Source organism: Salvelinus sp. IW2-2015, linkage group LG20 (genome assembly GCF_002910315.2).
Source record: "Salvelinus sp. IW2-2015 linkage group LG20, ASM291031v2, whole genome shotgun sequence".
In the NCBI taxonomy this organism is placed as follows: domain Eukaryota; kingdom Metazoa; phylum Chordata; class Actinopteri; order Salmoniformes; family Salmonidae; genus Salvelinus; species Salvelinus sp. IW2-2015.
The window spans coordinates 31,451,736-31,473,992 of record NC_036860.1 but is presented as its reverse complement, the minus strand read 5'-3'; the positions used below and the strand labels follow the sequence as shown (position 1 = coordinate 31,473,992).

The 22,257-nt window shown below is 41.2% G+C and overlaps 1 protein-coding gene across 2 annotated transcripts; it reads right to left on the bottom strand.

The window, feature by feature from the left end:
• Nucleotides 1-8,779: 8,779 nt before the first annotated feature.
• Nucleotides 8,780-17,386, bottom strand: capns1a (calpain, small subunit 1 a). Of its 2 annotated transcripts, none has more exons than XM_024011962.1 (11): nt 17,278-17,386; nt 16,526-16,597; nt 12,969-13,005; nt 12,763-12,855; nt 12,431-12,488; nt 12,154-12,218; nt 10,445-10,513; nt 10,218-10,296; nt 9,863-9,979; nt 9,572-9,630; nt 8,780-9,396 (listed from the first exon to the last, which is right to left on the bottom strand). In XM_024011962.1, the coding sequence occupies exons 2-11, from the start codon at nt 16,570-16,572 to the stop codon at nt 9,370-9,372; spliced, it is 651 nt and encodes a 216-aa protein (XP_023867730.1). In that variant the 5' UTR covers nt 16,573-16,597; nt 17,278-17,386; the 3' UTR covers nt 8,780-9,369. The 2 variants fall into 2 exon arrangements, with proteins under 2 accessions (XP_023867730.1, XP_070305442.1); XM_070449341.1 differs by lacking the exon at nt 17,278-17,386 and adding an exon at nt 17,110-17,175.
• Between the last annotated feature and the right edge of the window lie 4,871 nt (nt 17,387-22,257).

Genomic DNA, 22,257 nt, shown 5'->3' with positions numbered 1-22,257 from the left:
AAAGTAGATGTCCTAACCGACTTGACAAAACTATAGTTTGTTAATAAGAAATTTGTGGAGTGGGTGTATGACAGCAACCTAAGTGTATGTAAACTTCCGACTTCAACTGTATATATACAAAAATATATATGGGGGATTGGAATTCATGCAGACAATTACATTGATGGAAGCTACGATCTATCTACAATATTAAAGCTGATCTACCACCTAAAAAACAAAAAAAAGAACATTAGGCTCCTTAAGAGCACATCTCGGGCTGAGCTGGATATAAAGGTGAACTTTTTAATGTTGGTTGATATTAATTGGGGCCATTGTGTGTTAAAATGCTGGTGTAAAGGCTACAATGTTCTACACTTTGGAATTCTTGATCTAGTTTCTTAATCCTTTGATGGGGTGATTGAAATGAAAAGATGCAGTCTTGCAGAACAGCCTACACTGCAGCTCAGGCCAGGCTGCCCTCTAGTGACAACATTGTCACTTTCATCCCTGGCCTTGACCCGCTTGGTCAATGTATACAATATACAATACAATATACAAGTTTTTGGGCGACCTGACCAAATTCACATAGAAATGTGAGATATAGATATGTCATTGAAAGCAAGACTAAGAAGCGGTAGACCTGTTCTATTTACGCTATTTCTATGCTTCCCAATTTTAATTTTTTTGTTTTGGCATCTTTTACAAATTTTAGTACACCAGCTTCAAACAGCTGAAAATACAATATTATATTTTCTGCAAAGCTAAAATATTGAATTGTTTTAAGATGGTCATACCGTGGATCATTTAGTTATTTGGTTTAGAATTTTTGATCCCCTTTAGCTAGCAAAAAATACATAATTTTATAATAATTTTATAAGATATTTTATTTGGCCTATATTACTATAGCCATAGAAATGCATTGAATAACACATTCATAAAAGGCAAAATAGAAATAAGGAATAAGGCTTTCAAGTGTCTGTCCTATATCTAGGAGATATAAGAAAGCTCAGGAAATATATTTTTTGGGACACATATTTAACCCCTTATTATTTTTTGCACAAAACTACCTACATATTCCATTCATTTTTATAGGTTATCTTCAGACAAGTCCCGTGACACTTCTGGGGGTTGTAGAGCAAACCATTGTGTTCACGAGTCTCCTCTTTCCACAGTGGGGTCATATTCGTTTGTAGCCCAAACATGACCCTTGTCGAGGCCGTAGAACAAAACGGAGAACTCCACGGTGTTCGTGAGTCTAAGGCCAAACCGTTATTTGTTTTAGGCCAAAGAGTTCTGACACTACAGAGGTTTCATGAGAAGAACGATTTTCAGGATGTCTCATGGGATGACAAACACTGCTGTAGCTCGGCCTCCTTCCATCACAGATGCGGAAGGCTGACATAGGCGGATGCTGTGGATTGAGACGCAGCCTACTCTAGTTTAAACTGACAGATTTTGATGGGGATTTTTTTTTTTATGATGTTACTTTGATGCATGGGCAAGTCAATACTCTTAAGGATTAAAACAGGTGAGTAGAATTTTGATTTGATTTATCGGACCATTTTAAAACGCAATACAACCACTTGTGGATTCAACAATGCCATTAAAATCATCAAGGATGACAACGTTTTTAAAAGTATTTGCATTGTGTTCCTCATGAACATACATGAAAACAAAATACATCTAGCATTTCTTATTAATAGGGGGGAGGAAACCATAAAAGGAATGAAATAGATGACCAAGTGACGTTAATTGAAACAATTATACATTTTGCCCAGAAACCATTTCCTAAAACTCCCTAGCGTAGGGACAGACTTCAGTAAAGCTCACAGACAACTAGTAAAGCTCAAACCAAGTGTATTCCCCCACTGGGTCAAACAGCTGCAAAGACAAAGACATGTTTACACAAGTACATAGACTCAGCAAAAAAAGAAATGTCTTCTCACTGTCAACTGTTAATTTTCAGCATACTTAACATGTGTAAATATTTGTATGAACATAAGATTCAACAATTGAGACATTAACTGAACAAGTTCCACAGACATGTGACTAACAGAAATGTAATAATGTGTCAAAAAATCTCCTCCTCATGGACTGCACCAGATTTGCCAGTTCTTGCTGTGAGATGTTACCCCACTTTTCCACCAAGGCACCTGCAAGTTCCCGGACATTTCTGGGGGGAATGGCCCTAGCCCTCACCCTCCGATCCAACAGGTCCCAGACGTGCTCAATGGGATTGAGATCCGGGCTCTTCGCTGGCCATGGCAGAACACTGACATTCCTGTCTTGCAGGAAATCACACACAGAACGAGCAGTGTGGCTGGTGGCACTTTCATGCTGGAGGGTTATGTCAGGATGAGCCTGCAGGAAGGGACCGCATGAGGGAGGAGGATGTCTTCCCTGTAACGCACACCGGTGAGATTGCCTTCAATGACAACAAGCTCAGTCCGATGATGCTGTGACACACCGCCCCAGACCATGACGGACCCTCCACCTCCAAATCGATCCCGCTCCAGAGCACAGGCCTAGGTGTAACGCTCATTCCTTCAACGATAAACGTGAATCCGACCATCAACCCTGGTGAGAGAAAGCCGCGACTCATCAGTGAAGAGCACTTTTTGCCAGTCCTGTCTGGTCCAGCGACAGTGGGTTTGTGCCCATAGGCGACGTGTATCTATACACAGAAGAGTGGTATCGTTCCACAGAGACACTCTTTACCCACTTCCTTAATCTATGAGCCTCGCAAATCTCTACCACAGTCATATTCAATTCCGCTTTCCCAATTCCCTGTAACGTTAAAGCCTTGGCTTTTGGGATTCCATAGAATGCACCGATGTCGGTCCTGCCAGATTCTGCAACTAACACACTTATGCAAACATTCAGTCTCAAACACAGGCCCCCTATGTACTTTGCCTCTGGCCACAAATACATTTGCACATAAATCATTCCATCTAACCCATAACACGTTAGTCACTACTGCTAGTCCACTTATATAGTTATAAACATACTAAAACATGCTCAAGTCAATTAGTCAGTTTCCAACAATCCCTCATCTGGAACAATGATCACTCATGTTCCACGCCCCCCAGAAAACATATTGACTTGAACAGGGAAGATCATTTTTATTTAACTAGGCAAGTCAGTTAAGAACAAATTCTTATTTACAATGACGGCCTTCAAAAGAATACATGTTTAATAATTTCATACACCCTTGATGAGAATGAGATTGCAACAAGAACCATCCATCCGTTCTGTTCCATGCCAATGGGATGCTAGTCTCCATGCCAGTCTCCTTAATCCTCATCCTTGGGTGTCAAAGCAAGATGCAGACTACGAGCCTTTTAAGTAATTAATTGTACTATATCATCCAGAAAGCCATATGTATTGATGAGCTTTAACATTACGATTCAGATGACATGGTAAAACAAAACCCCTACTATCAATGTCCACATCATGGTTAGTCCAAGCTACCGTCTAGTGCAGGGGTATATATATATATATATATATATATATATATATATATATATATATAAATAAATAACAGGTGCACAATTAAAATTCAAAGAGGTCCAGTGACTAACATTTTCTCCCCACAAAGGTCCAAACCATTAAAATGTCTAACGTGCGCTATGATTTGGGGGCATGTCGATCTTGTGTGTGTATATATATATATATATATATATATGTGTGTGTATGTATGTGTGTGTGTATATATGTGTGTATATATATGCATATATGTGTGTACATATGTATGTATATATGTGTGTACATATGTATGTATATATGTATGTATATATATATATGTGTGTATATATGTGTACATATGTATGTATATATATATGTGTGTGTGTGTATGTGTATCTATATATGTATATATATATGTGTGTGTGTGTGTGTTACGTTCCCCAGTTTCTGTGTTGCGGTTTTGTATGTGTGTGTTTCAGGATGGCTTCCTGAAATTCCCCCAAGCAGCTGATTGGTCGGCCCCATTGCTAATTGGAGCTGACCCCACCCTCTCGTCAGAGGATACAGCTGTATCCCATTACAGACTCCTTTCCTTCTCCAGCTATATAAGCCAGTGTTCTGTTGTGCGGAAGAGAGCTGATTATTATGTCCTGTGTTGGTTGTTGCTGAGAGAGAGCTGATGCTGATGTTTTGGTTGTTGCTCAGAGAGGTTTTCGTTAAGTATTTTTGTAGCTGCTGATTTGAGGTATGTGTGTTCCAATAGAACTGTGTTTTTGATTCTTGAAATGGTTTACTTACGTTTGTTCTGTTTCATTTGTTCCCAGGGCGGAAGGGGAAGGCACCTAGGGAGTGCTTAGGCAAGAGGCCTGGGGGCATACATAACCCGTAGTATTTACTGTATGCACAGTAGGTAAGACATGGGCGGACCACCCCCTGTAATTTGGTTGGCGCACCAGGTGGTGCTTAGGCAGGTAAGGTAGGAGAGGGGGCTTTCACTTTTACTTAATTTGCTTTGGTTCCGTCCAGCCCCTCTTCCCCAAATTACCGTGTGACGGAATAAATTCTCAGTAAACGGTAAATTCTCTGCCTTTGTCATCCTTACTTGCACCTACAATCCCATATCTCTTTCACTGCACGGGGAGTTGAGTTGTAGCAGGGTGTTGCGTTCCTTCTTCCTAGAGGTGTACTTAACAGCGTGTTTTTATGTGTGTATGTATACACACTTATTTGTGTGTGTGTATATATATATCTGTGTACAGTCGTGGCCAAAAGTCAAAGTTTGCTGCTTCAGTGTCTTCAGATATTTTTGTCAGGTGTTACTATGGAATACTGAAGTATAATTACAAGCATTTCATAAGTGTCAAAGGCTTTTATTGACAATTGCATAACGTTGATGCAGAGTCAATATTTGCAATGTTGACCCTTCTTTTTCAAGACCTCTGCAATCTGCCCTGGCATGCTGTCAATTAACTTCTGGGCCACATCCTGACTGATTGCCAATTCTTGCATAATCAATGCTTGGCTTTTTGTCAGAATGTGTTTTTTTTGACCACCTGCCTCTTGAGGATTGACCACGTTCTCAATGGGATTAAGGTCTGGGTAGTTTCCTGGCCATGGACCAAAAATATCGATGTTTTGTTCCCCGAGCCACTTAGTTATCACTTTTGCCTTATGGCAAGGTGCTCCATCATGCTGGAAAAGGCATTGTTCATCACAACTGTTCCTGGATGGTTGGGAGAAGTTGCTCTCGGAGGATGTGTTGGTACCATTCTTTATTCATGGCTGTGAAATTGTGAGTGAGCCCACTCCCTTGGCTGAGAAACAACCCCACACATGAATGGTCTCAGGATGCTTTACTGTTGGCATGACACGACTGATGGTAGCGCTCACCTTGTCTTCTCCGGACAAGCTTTTTTCCGGATGCCCTAAACAATCGGGAAGGGATTCATCAGAGAAAATGACTTTACCCCAGTCCGCAGCAGTCCAATCCCTGTACCTTTTGCAGAATATCAGTCTGTCCCTGATGTTTTTCCTGGAGAGAAGTGGCTTCTTTGCTGCCCTTGACACCAGGCCATCCTCCAAGTCTTTGCCTCACTGCGTGCAGTTGCACTCACACCTGCCTGCTGCCATTCCTGAGCAAGCTCTGATGGTGGTGGTACCCTGATCTCACAGCTGAATCAACTTTAGGAGACGGTCCTGGCACTTGCTGGACTTTCTTGGGCGCCCTGAAGCCTTCACAACAATTGAACTGCTCTCCTTGAAGTTCTTGATGATCCGATAAATGGTTGATTTATGTGCAATCTTACTGGCAGCAATATCCTTGCCTGTGAAGCCCTTTTTGTGCAAAGCAATGATGACGGCATGTGTTTCCTTGCAGGTAACCATGATTGACAGGAAGAAATATGATTCCAAGCACCACCCTCCTTTTGAAGCTTCCAGTCTGTTATTCGAACTTAATCAGCATGACAGAGTGATCTCCAGCCTTGTTAACGTGAGAATCACTGACTTGTCACCTGGTCCTTTTGTGGCAGGGCTGAAATGCAGTGGAAATGTTTTTGGGGGGGTTCATTTGCATGGCAAAAAGGGAATTTGCAAATAATCTTATCACTCTTCATAACATTCTGGAGTATATGCAAATTGCCATCATACCGAGGCAGCAGACTTCGTGAAAATTAATATTTGTCATTCAACTTTTGGCCACAACTGTATATATGTGTGTATTTGGTTGTGTGTAAATATATATATTATACACACGTGTAAATGAGTGTGTTTGTATATAAATATGCATGTATGTTTTTTGTGTGTAAAAACATTTTATTTTAGGTTCAACACTTACTACATGATTCCATAGTTTTGATGCCTTTACTATTATTCTACAGTGTAGAAAAAGTAATAAAGAAACCCTTAAATGAGTAAGTGTCCAAATGTTTGACTGGTAGTGTATATACAGTGCCTTTGGAAAGTATTCAGACCCCTTCACTTGCTCAACATGTTACGTTACAGCCTTATACTAAAATGGATTAAATAAATCCTCAGCAATCTACACACAATACCCCATAATGGACAGAGTGAAAACAGTTTAGAGATGTTGCGTATTTATAGAAAACAAAAATACCTCTACATAAGTATTCAGACCCTTTGCTATGAGACTTGATTGAGCTCAGGTGCATCCTGTTTCTACATGATTTGGAAAGGCACACACCTGTCTCTATAAGGTCCGACAGTTGACATTGCATGTCAGAGAAAAAACTAAGCCATGAGGTCGAAGGAACTGTCCGTAGAGCTCCAAGACAGGATTGTGCTGAGGCACAGCTCTGGGGAAGGGTACCAAAACATTTCTGCAGCATTTAAGGTCCCCAAGAACACCATTCTTAAATGGAATAAGTTTGGAACTACCAAGACTTTTCCTAGAGCTGGTCGCTGGCCAAACTTTACAATAGGGTGAGAAATGAACAAAAACCCGATGGTCACTCTGATACAGCTCAAGAGTTCCTCTGTGAAGATGGGAGAACCTTCCAGAAGGACAACCATCTCTGCAGCACTCCACCAAATCAGGCCTTTATGGTAGAGTAGCCAGACAGAAGCCATTCCTCAAAAAAGCACAACAGTCCGCTTGGAATTACTCTCAGACCATGAGAAACTAGATTCTCTGGTCTGATGAAACCAAGATCGAACTCTTTGGCCTGAATGCCAAGCGTCACGTCTGGAGGAAACCTTGCACCATCCCTACGGTGAAGCATGGTGTTGGTAGCATCATGCTGTGGGAATGTTTTTCAGCGGCAGGAACTGGGAGACTAGTCAGGACCGAGGAAAAGATGAATGGAGCAAAGTAGAGATCCTTGATGAATACCTGCTCAGAACCTCAGACTGGGTTAAAAGTTCACCTTCCAACAAGAAGCAAACAGCCAAGACAACGCAGGAGTGGCCCGGGGACAAGTCTCTGAATGTCTTTGAGTGGCCCAGCCAGAGCCCAGACTTGAACCCACTCCAACATCTCTGGAGAGACCTGAAAATATGTGCAGTGACGCTCCCCATCCAACCTGACAGAGCTTGAGAGGATCTGCACCAAATACAGGTGTGCCAAGCTTGTAGCGTCATACCTAACAAGACTTCAACAAAGGGTCTGAATACTTGTGATATCCATTTTCAATAAATGTGTAAACATGTGTATTCATTGAAGTGAGGGAGACATATTCCACAATGCCCGTTGTCTGCTCTCTCTCTGGTCTCGACCTTCCCTTCCCAAAACAATTCTCAGTACATCACTGGACCTATATCAAATAGACAGCATACAACTAAAATAAGATGCATTTGATAAACTATAGAATTCTGATTACAAAATAACATTTATTTATGATTGATAATAGTGTAAGCTGGAGAAAAATCAGCAGGTGGGCGCGCTAGAGGCGCATCAAAAATCAGGTAAAGTGAAGTGTGTCCACGAATGCGCGTTTATATTCTATTTGGTTCCCGTTACATTGCATGAAAGAAAAATAATACAAGCCCTGCAACCTATAATTGCACTGCTGTGACAGTCTCGCGCAATAAGTTTAACAGACGCAACCGAGTACCATCGTCATAAAATTGAGCCATAGAGCAGCCAGTGCGCCAAGTCTTGACTTAGTTAATCTTGACGTTACTGAGTAGACTGCTATTTAAGTAGCTACATTAGGTAAAGCTACCCTTTCGAAAAAAATGCATGACTTGCTAGCTAACGTTAGGTGTAACGTTTATGTACACAGCGGTAAACCCTGTTGGTATGGCAAATGGTAACATATTAGCTCTATAAAAAGCACAATGCCTCAATCAAATGTCATTTTACAAATTTGCCCATGTTTATCCACAAATAACGCTAGCTAGCTAAACTAATGTTAGTTAGCTAATGTTAACTAGTCACGTATTTACAAAATTGTAGCTAGCTACCCAACGTTTCCCAGTGATTGTCGCCTCTTCATTATTTTTACAAGACCGACAAATAAACTTGATATTTGTAATATTACTATGCATGATAGTGTTACCTTTGAGGAAAATAAAGGTTGTGTCATTTCTGATTAGTAGGAAAACATTGTAGTTGGCTAGCTAGCTAACCAGTCAGATGTCTCACGGTAGTTTGTACGCAAGCTCAGTAGCTAGCTACGTGGTTTACTTTTCTGAGAAAGGAGAAGTACCCGGACTGACCACAATACATGAGCTAGAGCACTGTGTTGGATGCACATCTGAACTATAATTTTTTATAATCCATTTATCATTCCAGCCATTAGGTAAATGCAGCAACCCTTAATGATTGAATGGTCGATAAGTAGGCTTGAAGTGTTGAAATAACATATGCAATAAATACATTGTTAAGATTTCTTTAATTCCATAAATTTCAAAGTAATAACAGCTCAGTGACTTATGGCAACATTTACCCAATCATTAAATGGCATCTGTTGGCTTCATGAAGCAATGGCACAAGACAATTTTTTGTTGTGAGACATGACAAAAACTAGCATTGTATTGCTGTTGTGTAGCTACATATGTGACAGACTATTTCATAACTGGCTTAAATAATTGTTAAATGACTACTATTTGAGAGAGCTCTTTGAAAGGTTAGGACAGCCATAGCCTGTGTAGAGGTTTTCTTGAATTCAAAAGGAAAACAAGCAGATAGTCGTGGGCGAGTGCAAGACTAGCATTGGTATTGAGCAGCCCAAAGAACACCGTGTGCAGGTTTTTGCTACCACAATAGTCTACAAATTGGTCTACAACTCCCCTTTGTTATATGAGAAAATGCTATATTCACATAGTGTAGGTTGCAAAGCATGTAGGGAAACCTGCATACACTGGGGGGCTGGTTGACTGACATAGGGCGTCCCTGGAGTGGTCTAAAGCGCAGCGCCATGTAGAAAGAATTGTTTTGTAAACACGTGTAGGCATTTAATGTGCTTAGGAGTACATTGTCAACTGGAGCCACTGCAGAGAGACAGAAAAACAATTGATTGACATCAACCCTGTACAATGGTGGGTTTTGACCTCGTGTGATATCGTCGGCATTACTCTACAATGTTGTTCCTAAAGTAGTTCTGCTAGGCTAATTACATTCATAAAACCGTCTAATTGTTACAGCTTGTAAGTGTGACATGCTTACCTCTTGAACGTTGACCTTGATAGTTCCATTGTTATCCTTGTCTAAGGTTTTGAAGGCACCTGAACCAGGAAGATACTACTTTTAGTGACAAAACAACTTTGCCAATTTTCACAATGATTATGTACCCCATTCTTTTCAAAGTACCATTAGTTGTGCTGACACACAAATGTAACAAAGGTTAATGCGTATGTAATTATATATATATATATTTTTTACATCGAACACCTATACAGATCAAAAATAACCATTGCCATGGTGATGAGATAGGAAAGAGCAGGGAATTGGACTTACGGCACATAGCGTCCAGTCTCACAAGGCAGCCAATGCAGTTGTCAAAGTCCATGTTCCCGTTCTCATCGCTGTATCTGCGAATGATCATCTGGAACAGCTGATCATTGAGGGGAAAGCCTGTGTCCAAACCATAGACATACATGTTTAGGTTTTATGTACATCCTTAGTCCACACTGAAAAGCTGATATCTATAAAGTTGTAAAGAATAACAGAATTGCTGGGTCAAACACCACTTTACTTAATAACTTAGAGAATCAAAATGTATTCATATCACAAAGTGTAATGTTTCAAGATGTATGCTGTAAAAAGTGTCTGGCAAACAGCCAAAATGTTTGTGCTACATGATAGCTCTTACCTGCCGCCCTGAAAGCATTGGGAAGCTCATCTGCACCAATAACCCCAGAGCCATCAGTGTCATAAGTCTTATACACACACTGAAAAAACACAGTGAGATATATGTGTATGTTGTATGATACATCTATGATTAAATCTCCATGGTTACAAATTTGTATTATACTTTCTAATAAAAAAATAAAAATGTATATTAGTGCCAATACTCTCAAACTACTTTGTTACTCTCACCTGCCATTTCTTGATATTGTTCCAGAGGTGTTTGAACTCATGGAATCCGAGCTTCCCAGTACTGTCACACTGCAACAGCGTTAAGGTTAACAAAAACCTGACACCTATAACAATGCTGTGTACACAAAACATTAAGAACACCCGTTCCTTCCCTGACAGACAAGGTGAATCCAGATGATAGCCATGATCCTTTATTGATGTCACTTGTTAAATCCACTTCAAAATCAATGAAGGGGAGGAGACGGGTTACAGGATTTTTCAGACAATAGGGACATGGATTGTCAAGCACACCGGTTTGAGTGTGTCAAGAACTGCAACGCTGCTGGGTTTTTCAACCTCAACAGTTTCCTGTGTGTATCAAGAACGGTCCACCACCCAAAGGACATCAAGCCAACTTGAGAACTGTGGGAAGCATTGGAGTCAACATGGGCCAGCATCCCAGTGGAATGCTTTTGACACCTTGTAGAGTCCATGCCCCGATTAATTAAGGCTGCTCTGAGGGCAAAAAGGGGGTGCAACTCAATATTAGGAAGGTGTTCCTAATGTTTTGTACACTCAGCGTAAGTTACCTCATTGGCTTGGTGGAGGCATGGGCTAATGGGAGTTTCCACCATATTTCTTATACCAGTCATTTCCTTTCAAATCAGTAAAGGGAAGTGAACACAACAAATCTAAAAGCATTGTATTGGTGGAGGCATGGGCTAGGTGGAGTTTCCACTTTATTTCTTATACCAGTCATTGGGAGATTCTCAATTTGTTTTGCTCGACTCGTTGCTTCCACTACTCGTCTCCTATGAAAAAGGCCAAAGGTAAATCGAGGAGCGGAAGAAAGGAAACAAATGCGCAGTATGAAATGAGACTCCACCACGCACATCAGGCAAATTACGTTTACAGAGGAATCCCCAAATACATGTGTTAAGTGGTAAAAAGAAATGTAGCTGGTTGTGCCAGACATTTCATATATAAAAGATAAGTAGTGTATTGATTTTAAACATGTGCATGGTCTTCTCATTCGAGAAAACAACAGATGATTCAAAGGGGGTGTGGGCAGATTTCAAAACACTTCCGTGATAGGAAACACCAGAATGTCCTTGGCTGGAGGAGGCTATCAGAGAGGTGCAAACTCCGTTCGCCTATTACCAAATTGACATCCCTACATATGGTGACCACTTATCGGTTTCCGGGTCACAGAAAAGAGGATGGCGTAGTCAAGGGTAGGACAAACTTTACCAATTGAGAATTCCCCCATTTCCTTTCAAATCAGTGAAGGGAAGTGAACATGTGCACAACTACTTCCCACAACTCTAAAAGCATTGGATTGGTGGAGTGAGAGTTTCCACCATATTTTTTTAAACCAGTAATTTCCTTTCAAAATCAGTGAAGGGAAGTGAACAAATACCCACTTAGGAAGGTATTTCGACATAGCCATAGAAAAGGTCTAAGAACAAGGGGGAGGTTATGAACAACCCATGCTTTCCAAGAGTTTAGGTCAATTTAAATAATCCATCAGATGTGTTATATGATGGATTATTTTAATTGACCTAAACTCTTGAGAAACATGGGTTGTCAATAAACCTTCCCCCACTGAGACCTTTTATATGGCTATGTCTGAATAATCTCTCCATCCTTATGGCACTAAATTCTGGAAATGATACTTTTGCATCAACATCAGATGCATTACCACAAACAGATAATAACAGGAAGGATACATCCATGACTGCAACCATGCTCCTGCAGGACTCAATGCTAAACCCGTCTGTCTTCAGGTCACCATCTAAAATTCAAAAGCAGCCAGGTCACTCACTGGATTAACATGCCCTTAATGACTCACAAAGACAAACAAAAATCAATCTCACTGAGAAATTCATCACAAATATTACATCTCAAACATGGCTTTCTGAGATAGAGTGATTGAATAACAGGTATACACTTAATGCACACAAGCACAGGCAAAGCCACATGAACATAGACAGAAACATAGCTTACGTTTGGAAATAATTCTGTTCAAGATGTTCATCAATTCAGTTGGGCTCACCTCCATGTCCTTCGGGAAAAGTTATTCTGTTTAATTACTCCAACATCGAAGAATACCACGTATAAAGTGTCTTAACAATATTCAATAGTGAATTTGAGCCATTCTTAAAACAGAAATAATTACATGAAGATCAAACTGCTATGCTGCATCAATTTCAGCTGTCACCGTGCCTTTCTAACGGCAATGTGTAGCATTGCCACAAGGGGTTTACTTTTACAGGGGTATTATGAAGGTAAACTAGAATAGGAATGTGTGAGAAGTGACAGGGACGTATCGTACTCACATCTCCAGCCAACTGCTGGAAGACTTTGCGAAACTGTCTTTCCTCGTCACTCTCATTCTGCTCTGCGTACGCAAGTGGCCTTCGTGGTGCGGGCTGCACGATAACATTTGTACTTCAGGTTACTATTATCCATAACAAATGCACATTTTCAGCAATATAGTATGCTCTGGTGATAACTTGAATGATAAAATAGCGATGCCACTCACTGGGTCAGAGGGCACAAACACAGCTGGATCAATATTGCTGCAAAGGACACAGGAAATTAACAGGTTAGTCACTTGGTAGCATTCCTAAGAGATAGATACGACACACACACACACTTGTGGACACCCCTTCAAATTAGTGTATTCGGCTATTTCAGCCACACCCGTTCCTGCAGCCATGGAATCGCCATAGACAAACATTGGCAGTAGAATGACCTTACTGAAGAGCTTTGAACGTGGCACTGTCATTGGATGCCACCTCTCCAACAAGTCAGTTCGGAAAATGTCTGCCCTGCTAAACTAAGTGCTGTTATTGTAAAGCCTTGGTTTCATGCATGTTAACATCAGAAGCCTCCTCCCTAAGTTTGTTCTATTCGCTGCTTTAGCACACTCCGCTAACCCCAATGTCCTAGCCGTGTCTGAATCCTGGCTTAGGAAGTCCACCAAAAATTCTGAAGTTTCCATCCCCAACTACAACATTTTCTGTCAAGATAGAACTTCCAAAGGTGGCGGAGTTGCAATCTACTGCAGAGATAGCCTGCAGAGTTCTGTCATACTATCCAGGTCTGTGCCCAATCAGTTCGAGCTTCTACTTTTAAAAATCCACCTTTCCAGAAATAAGTCTCTCACTGTTGCCGCTTGTTATAGACCCCCCTCAGCCCCCAGCTGTGCCCTGGACACCACATGTGAATTGATTGCCCCCCATCTATCTTCAGAGCTCGTACTCTTAAGTGACCTAAACTGGGATATGCTTAACACCCCACCAGTCCTACAATCTAAGATATATGCCCTCAATCTCACACAAATTATCAAGGAACCTCCAGGTACAACCCCAAATACGTAAACACGGGCACCCTCATAGATATCATCCTGACTAACCTGCCCTCTAAATACACCTCTGCTGTCTTCAACCAGGATCTCAGCGATCACTGCCTCATTGCCTGCATCCGCTATGGGTCTGCGGTCAAAAGACCACCCCTCATCACTGTCAAACGCTCCCTAAAACACTTCAGTGAGCAGGCCTTTCTAATCGACCTGGCCCAGGTATCCTGGAAGCATATTGACCTTATCCCATCAGTAGAGGATGCTTGGTTGTTCTTTAAAAGTGCTTTCCTCACCATCTTAAATAAGCATCCCCCATTCAAAAAAATGTAGAACTAAGAACAGATATAGCCCTTGGTTCACTAAAGACTTGACTGCCCTTAATCAGCACAAAAACATCCTGTGGCGTACAACTATCAGGGAAGTCAGGAACCAATATACACAGTCAGTTAGGAAAGTTAAGACTAGCTTTTTCAAACAGAAATTTGCATCCTGTAGCACTAATTCCAAAAGGGTTTGGGACACTAAAGTCCATAGAGAATAAGACCACCTCCTCCCAGCTGCCCACTGCACTGAGGCTAGGAAAAACTGTCACCACCGATAAATCTACAATAATCGAGAGTTTCAATAAGCATTTTTCTACGGCTGGCCATGCTTTACACCTGGCTAACCCTACTAGAGACCGACCGATTAATCGGAATGGGCAATTAATTAGGGCCGATTTCAAGTTTTCATAACAATCGGAAATTGGTATTTTTGGACACCGATTTGGCCGATTTTTACACCTTTATTTAATCTTTATTTAACTAGGCAAGTCAGTTAAGAACACATTCTTATTTTTAATGACGGCCTAGGAACGGTGGGTTAACTGCCTCGTTCAGGGGCAGAACGACAGATTTTTACCTTGTCAGCTCGGGGGATCCGGTCTTGCAACCTTACAGTTAACTGGTCCAACGCTCCCACCACCTGATTACATTGCACTCCACGAGGAGCCTGCCTGTTACGCGAATGCAGTAAGCCAAGGTAAGTTGCTAGCTAGCATTAAACTTATCTCATAAAAAACAATCAATCATAATCACTAGTTAACTACACATGGTTGATGATATTACTCGTTTATCTAGCGTGTCCTGTGTTGCATATAATCGATGCGGTGCGTATCGTTGCTCCAATGTGTACTTAACCATAAACATCAATGCCTTTCTTAAAATCAATACACAAGTATATATTTTTAAACCTGSATATTTAGCTAAAAGAAATCCAGGTTAGCAGGCAATATTAACCAGGTGAAATTGTGTCATTTCTCTTGCYTTCATTGCACGCAGAGTCAGGGTATATGCAACAGTTTGGGCCGCCTGGCTCTTTGCGAAATAATTTGCCAGAATTTTACATAATTATGACAACATTGAAGGTTGTGCAATGTAACAGGAATATTTTGACTCATGGATGCCACCCGTTAGATAAAATACGGAACGGAATAAACGTTTTGTTTTCGAGGTGATAGTTTCCGGATTAGTCAAAGGTATATGGTTTAGAGAGAAATAGTCGACGAGTTATAATTCCTGTAATAACTTGCGGCTGAACTTGACAGGGGTTCCTTCGTTATTTTACCGTTCATGTCTTCCATAGAGAATGTCTTGATCTACTTCAAATAAGGTCTGTGTTTCGTGCAGGCTTAAACCGCCTCGACGTTTTGATACCCGTGTAAATCTCACTAGGATATGGTAACGTTTGTCAACATATTTTCATAAATACACTATACAAAAAGAATTATCTTCGCTTATATTTAGCCAATATTGATCAGTTACCTTGTCCTATGGATATCTACACAGTTATAAAATTGGCACGGTGGTGTAAGCCTACACGAAACTTATTTTAAGTGAATCTAAAAATATCCTATGGAATAAATGAAGGAACCGCTTTTCAGATTTTGCTAGGTGTCATGGGAATTATGACTCGCACTTTGGTCGTCAATTCTTACRATGCCCATTATTAAAATAGGATTTCCTGCATATAGAAATGACAGTTTTTGTTTTCAACATTCKTCACAGGTAACTTAAACTCTATTTTTATTCAAACAGTTGAGAGTATTTGTCTCCTATGCAGACTCTTCAGTATCATTGTCACTTCAGAGCTGTGTGTGTGTGTGTGTGTGTGTGTGTGTGTATTTATGTATTATATTAAGTTAAAACAAAAGTGTTCATTGTTCATTCAGTATTGTTGCAATTGTCATTATTACAAAAAAGTGTGTGTATGATATATATATTATTATTTTTATAAATCGGCCGATTAATCGGTATCGGCTTTTTTTGTCCTCCAATAATCGGTATCGGCATTGAAAAATCATAATCGGTCATGATTATGCCCATGATTTTGGAATGAGATGTTCAACAAGCATGTGTCCACATACTTTTGATAATATAGTGTATGATGAGGGATTGATTTACGGCCTGAGGTTACTATCTGAAGAATCATGCTCCTATCCAACACAGCTTGGCTGTTGCAATGGTACAATCAGTTTTAGGAGTGTCAGTGTCCTAAAATTAGACTACTTTCATTGCCCTTCCTCCCCTGCAACCTATACAGCCTCCTCAACCACCTTCCCATTGGGCAAAGTCCAGGAAACATTTTTTTTGTTGTTGCCAGAAACATGTAGAGACTAAATTCCTGTGGTGAACATTGTTTATACATAAGAGAGAATGATTTAGAAGACGTCCTTACTACTACAGCCAGATCCCTACCTTACGACATCAAGAATGCCACCGATGAGTCTTTTGGCAAGAAACATGTTTAATCAATTGAAATGTGTGAACCTGGGAGAAAGGAAAAACATGAAAAAACGTTAGTCGTTTTTAAACGTAGTTTATATTTAAAAAACACACCTGAGTCAAATACATCATGGAAATCATACGGCCATTACAAGAATGGAAGCCTACTAAGTCAGCTAGGATAGGCCAATGACTATGGGGATAGGCTAATTACTCAAGTTGATACATGCCATGGGAGTCATACCCGCTGCAAATGTTTCGCCCTACGACGACTTTGGCAAAAAAAACACCCCTTTCAGAGTGGTCTGCTAAAAAGGACAAAATTAATCAATATTACCCCTGCGAATGATAAATTGATGTTTAACTCACGACAGCTAGTTAGGGGGCTAATTTGCCGACCACATCGACGTTAACGAGCGAAGTTAACTTAATCAATGCTACGAACATATTTAAATGGGAAGGCTGAACAGTCAGTTCGTTTAAATAATGTTACGATTACAACCCAAAACTGTATGGCCTTTTTCGCAAGCCTTCAAACCAACTACTAGACAGGTTACCTACTAGCTAGCTACTAGCTAGCTTGCCCGGACAGGAAAAGGATGGCTAGCAGTGTGTTACTAACTAGTTAGCTAGCTGAGAATGCTGACGTAGTAGGCAAACGAGGCTACAATAACACTATAGTCACATCGACAAAAGTATTCAACATGTTAGTAGTAGTTACTTACCAGACTTGGAGTTGCCAGTGATATTGTAAAAAGAAAGCAAGGAGGCTGTCACGCACGTTATTTTGGTAAACCAATGAGGAGTGATGCCGTGCCCATGTCATGTCTGAAACTGGGGACCTCTTAGTTAAAGTGAACGTAAGTTTTTTGCGTAGAGCTTGCTGCTTCTTCGATGAGGTTTAACGGCGGTTAGCATCCAATAAATGTTGCATTACAGCCACATACTACACTGGAGTACAACTAACTCCCTTATACTTTGCTTGAATTTTTATTTATTTTATAAAAAAATTAAAAACTACCCTCTAACACTACACTCACAAAAAAATAACACACACTACTCCACTATTTAAATATATTTAGTCCTACCTCAGGCCAATAACCTGAAAGGATGGGACACCACTTAACACACCCTGTAAATTCTGATGTCATGTCTCGCACACCCAACTACCTCTCTGCAGCTGCCACCACAACCTCAATTTTCTGTGACTTCCGTTCTATCCCTCCAGTACAGTTGATAACCATTGCTATAAATGCTAAAAATCAATCTTACTCTAACATATCACTTTTTGGCCTATCCCTCTGTACTGGTACATATCTACCTCACACCCCTCCTCTCAGGATCCCTCCCCCTTGACCCATCTTCCTCTACTTTCTTCACTGTCTCAGCATATGACAACTTTTGCACTACTCTAACCATGAAAACATCAAACTGCCTCTCTCGCACGGGCCTTTTCTGATCCCCAGCCCCATGACTACACCTACAATTAACACATACCACTACTTTCCCCAATGCTACACATTCCTTTGTCTCATGCCCTTCTGCACACTTCTCACATCTAGGAACCTCCCTCCTACACACTGCTGCTACATGCCCATAAGCTTGACACCTGTAACAACGTAAAGAGTTCGGCACAAAAGCTCATACAGGATAACTTATATATCCCAACATCACTTTGTCAAGCAGACTCAACATCAAAACAACAAACAATGACTCGTCTATTTCACCACTCACACCACCCTGTCTGCGTCGCACCAAACGACGAGCATCACAAACACCGGGAATCTTCCCCTTCAGTTGGTCAACTTTTACATTTACTGTTACCCCAGTAAATCACTCCTTTCAATGGCGCTATTTTATTGAGAGCAAAACAATTAAAATGTCTTGCCCCCATTGGTTTAACGCAGAGCACCTTCGTACCTATGACCAGCAGAAACACAAACAATTATCACAAGACCACTTCTGGTTACCCTCACTGATTCCACAGCACCCAATTCTGTTTTCACTGACCCTAAAACAAATGGATCAGCCAAAGGGCAAGGGTCCACATCTTCCAAAAACTTCAGTCCTACTGTCAGACTCATCTTTATCCTGACCCTCGGTGCAAGCCTCGGGCTCCGAGAAATTCACCACACCTACCACCTCCGATACTTCGACCTCATTCACTTCCAATTCTCCTCCTGTCTTCAGCTCACTCTGCTTACAATTTGAAGTAGTGGTTCCCCACAATTTCTACCATTCTTCTTTAACAAACCATCTCCCTTTTTCCCGCCATTTTTAACCGACTCAAGCTTATCCTCTTCCTCGCTCTCTCTCTCTGCCTCTCTTTTTCCCTCCATTTCAAGTATATGTCTCCTTATAATAATACTGCACTTCTCCTGACATACATCTTGTTCTTGCCTTTGTAACGGATGTGAAATGGCTAGCTAGTTAGCGGTGGTGCGCGCTAATAGCCTTTCAATCGGTGACGTCACTCGCTTTGAGACCTTGAAGTAGTGGTTCCCCTTGCTCTGCAAGGGCCGCGGCTTTTGTGGAGCGATGGGTAACGATGCTTCGTGCGTGACTGTTGTTGATGTGTGCAGAGGGTCCCTGGTTCACGCCCGGGTCGGGGCGAGGGGAAGGACTAAAGTTATACTGTTACACCTTCAAGGGACACCATTTAACCGGCTGTCACAATCTCTGTACAATGTAGCGCTCAACAGTGCATCCCACTTAAAAAGCAGCTGCTTTATCTTGATGTTCTTTTTTATCAAAAGCTACCTCAACTCTTTCCATTTCAAACAAGCGCACTCTTCCAACCACCATCTACATAACCCTAACCCTTTTTCTAATCTTAACCTAAGTCGCATAGAGCTTGCTATTGGTTGATTCTGATACATACTGTAGTTCCCAAGTGGGAACTCTGGTATCATCTTTCTACGCGTAAGCAAATTGAAAATGTCTGTGATTCCGCGTGAGTTGATCATGGCATAAACAAAACCACTGACACTGTCAATCAAACTCACTAGCTGGGTCCCCCGAAGCAGAATGGATGATCATGCAAAGAGAAAGGAAGTCTTTACCGCCAAACATAACTTGATCACAAGTAGAAAATACAATCCTGATAAAACCATACATTAAATATTATCATCTAACATCTGTGTGTAGTTTTCTGTACTGTTATCTGTACAAAAATCTGAAAATCTATATACTCTGGTTTCTCCTCATTACGCACAAACCTGTGCAGTGGAGATTTTCTGGGGTTGTGTCCCTCCATACCTTTTCTCCATCTTCTATTTTATTTTGGCGGACAAGGGGACAGTGCTAGTAACAGTGACTTGACCACTGCTTTGGCTGATCCCCTAGTTCACGGACCACTCAGACACCTGAAAGACTGGGGAAGAAGGGAAGCTACTGTAAGTGTCTTGACAGCGGTCTGACCTGACTCCACGGACAATCCCGGACTCCCCCAGCCACAACCAGACAACCACCCGTAGCAGTTTCCTAACAGGAGAAACCAGGCCGGACGCAGAAAACACCACCTCAACCAGGGCACAGAGTAAGGAATCCCCTAAAGATACCAACCTACGCCCGGAGCGAGCAGGCCACAGGGGAGTACCATCACTGACCTCCGGGTCTTGGGCTTCTGTGTCTGTGTAACAGTATAGCTTCCGTCCCTCTCCTCGCTCCTACCTGGGCTCGAACCAGGGACCCTCTGCACACATCAACAACTGACACTCACGAAGCATCGTTACAACTACTTCAAGGTCTCAGAGCGAGTGACGTCACCGGTTGAAACGCTATTAGCGCTCACCACCGCTAATTAGCTAGCCATTTCATATCGGTTACATCTGCTCGCTCTTCAGGTTGTCCCAGTTCCAGCACCATACCCAGTACTGGAACCAGTCCCAGACACCAGACGAGGTACAGAGGATGGACCAGAATTCTAATCTTCACCTGAAGCAAGCAGACCACAGGGGAGTGCCACCGTTGACCACTGGGTCTAGGGCTTCCTTGTGTGTCTCTGCTTGCTCCTCAGGTTGCCCTTCCTCCTGTCTACAGATCCAGTCCCAGCACTAGAACCAGCACCCACCCCAGGTTTCCAGTCCTGGTACCAGCACGACTTCCAGACCCGGACCAAACACAGGTACAAACCAATGATTTACAGCAGGGATCATCAACTAGATTCATCCACTGGCTGATTTCTTCTTGAGCGGATGGTCGGGGGGCCGGAACATAATTACAAATAATTTGGAGACTGCAAAAAGCCCAAACAGATATAATATTTGACTAAAACATAATAATTTCAAACCTTGCTTACATTTGTATATGATCACGTGTCTCTCTATTTTGTGTGGAAATGCATTTTACATTTACATTTTAGTAGACAGATTTCCCAAATTAAAATCACTTGGAGCCAATTTACTGGTGTTTTTACAGTTTATGTCCAACAATGAAAATTCAACAGAAACTTGAGGGGCCAAATAACTACCCGCGGGCCGGTAGTTGGGGAACCCTGATTTACAGTATATACACTGAGTATACAAAATACCAAGAACATCTGCTCTTTCCATGACATAGACTGCAAGGTGAATCCAGGTGAAAGCTATGATCCCTTATTGATGTCACTTGTTAAATCCACCTTATTCAGTGTAGATGAAGGGGGGCAGACAGGTTAAAAGAAGATTTTAAGACAATTGAGACATGGATTGCGTATATGTGCCATTCAGAGGGTGAATGGGCAAGACAAAATATTTAAGTGCCTTTGAACGGGGTATGGTAGTTGCCAGGTTCACCGGTTTAATGGCTGTGATAGGAGAAAACTGAGGATGGATCAACAACATTGTAGTTACTCCACAATACTAACCTCATTAACAGAGTGAAAGGGAAGCCTGTACAGAATAAAAACATTCCAAAACATGAATCCTGTTTGCAACAAGGCACTAAAGTAATACTGCAAAAAAAAATTGCCAAAGCAATTCACTTTTTGTCCTGAATATAAAAGTGTTATATTTGGTGTAAATCCAATACAACACATTACCGAGTACCACTCTCCATATTTTCAAGCATAGTAGTGGCTGCATTATGTTATGGGTATGCTTATAATCGTTAAGAGCGGGGGAGTTTTTCAGGATAAAAAAAGAAACGTAATGGAGCTAAGCACAGACAAAATCCTACAGGAAAACCTGGTTCAGTCTGCTTCCCAACAGACACTGGGAGATTAATTCACATTTCAGCAGGACAATAATCTAATACACAAGGCCAAATCTACACTGGAGTTGCTTACCAAGAAGACAATAAATGTTCCTGAGTGGCCGAGTTATAGTTCTGACTTAAATCTACTTGAAAATCTATGGCATGGCCTGAAAATGGTTGTCTATCAATGATCAACAACCAATTTGACAGAGCTAAAAGAATAATGGACAAATGTTGCACAATCCAGGTGTGGAAAGCTATTAGATACTTAACCAGAGAGACTCACAGCTGTAATCGCTGCCAAAGGTGCTTCAAAGTATTGACTCAAAGGTTAAACAACAAATGTGGAATAAGTTGAATAAAATAGAAAGGATATTTTTCCCATTCCGAAGCGAGTGCGATTATGAAGTGGCTATGTTGAGCGTAAAAGTGATCATATGAAACAGTTCATATTCACTAGATTGAGTAATTTGGCAACAATTGTGAATGATACTACCCTTAAAAATGTCCAAGAAATCAAAAATATACGA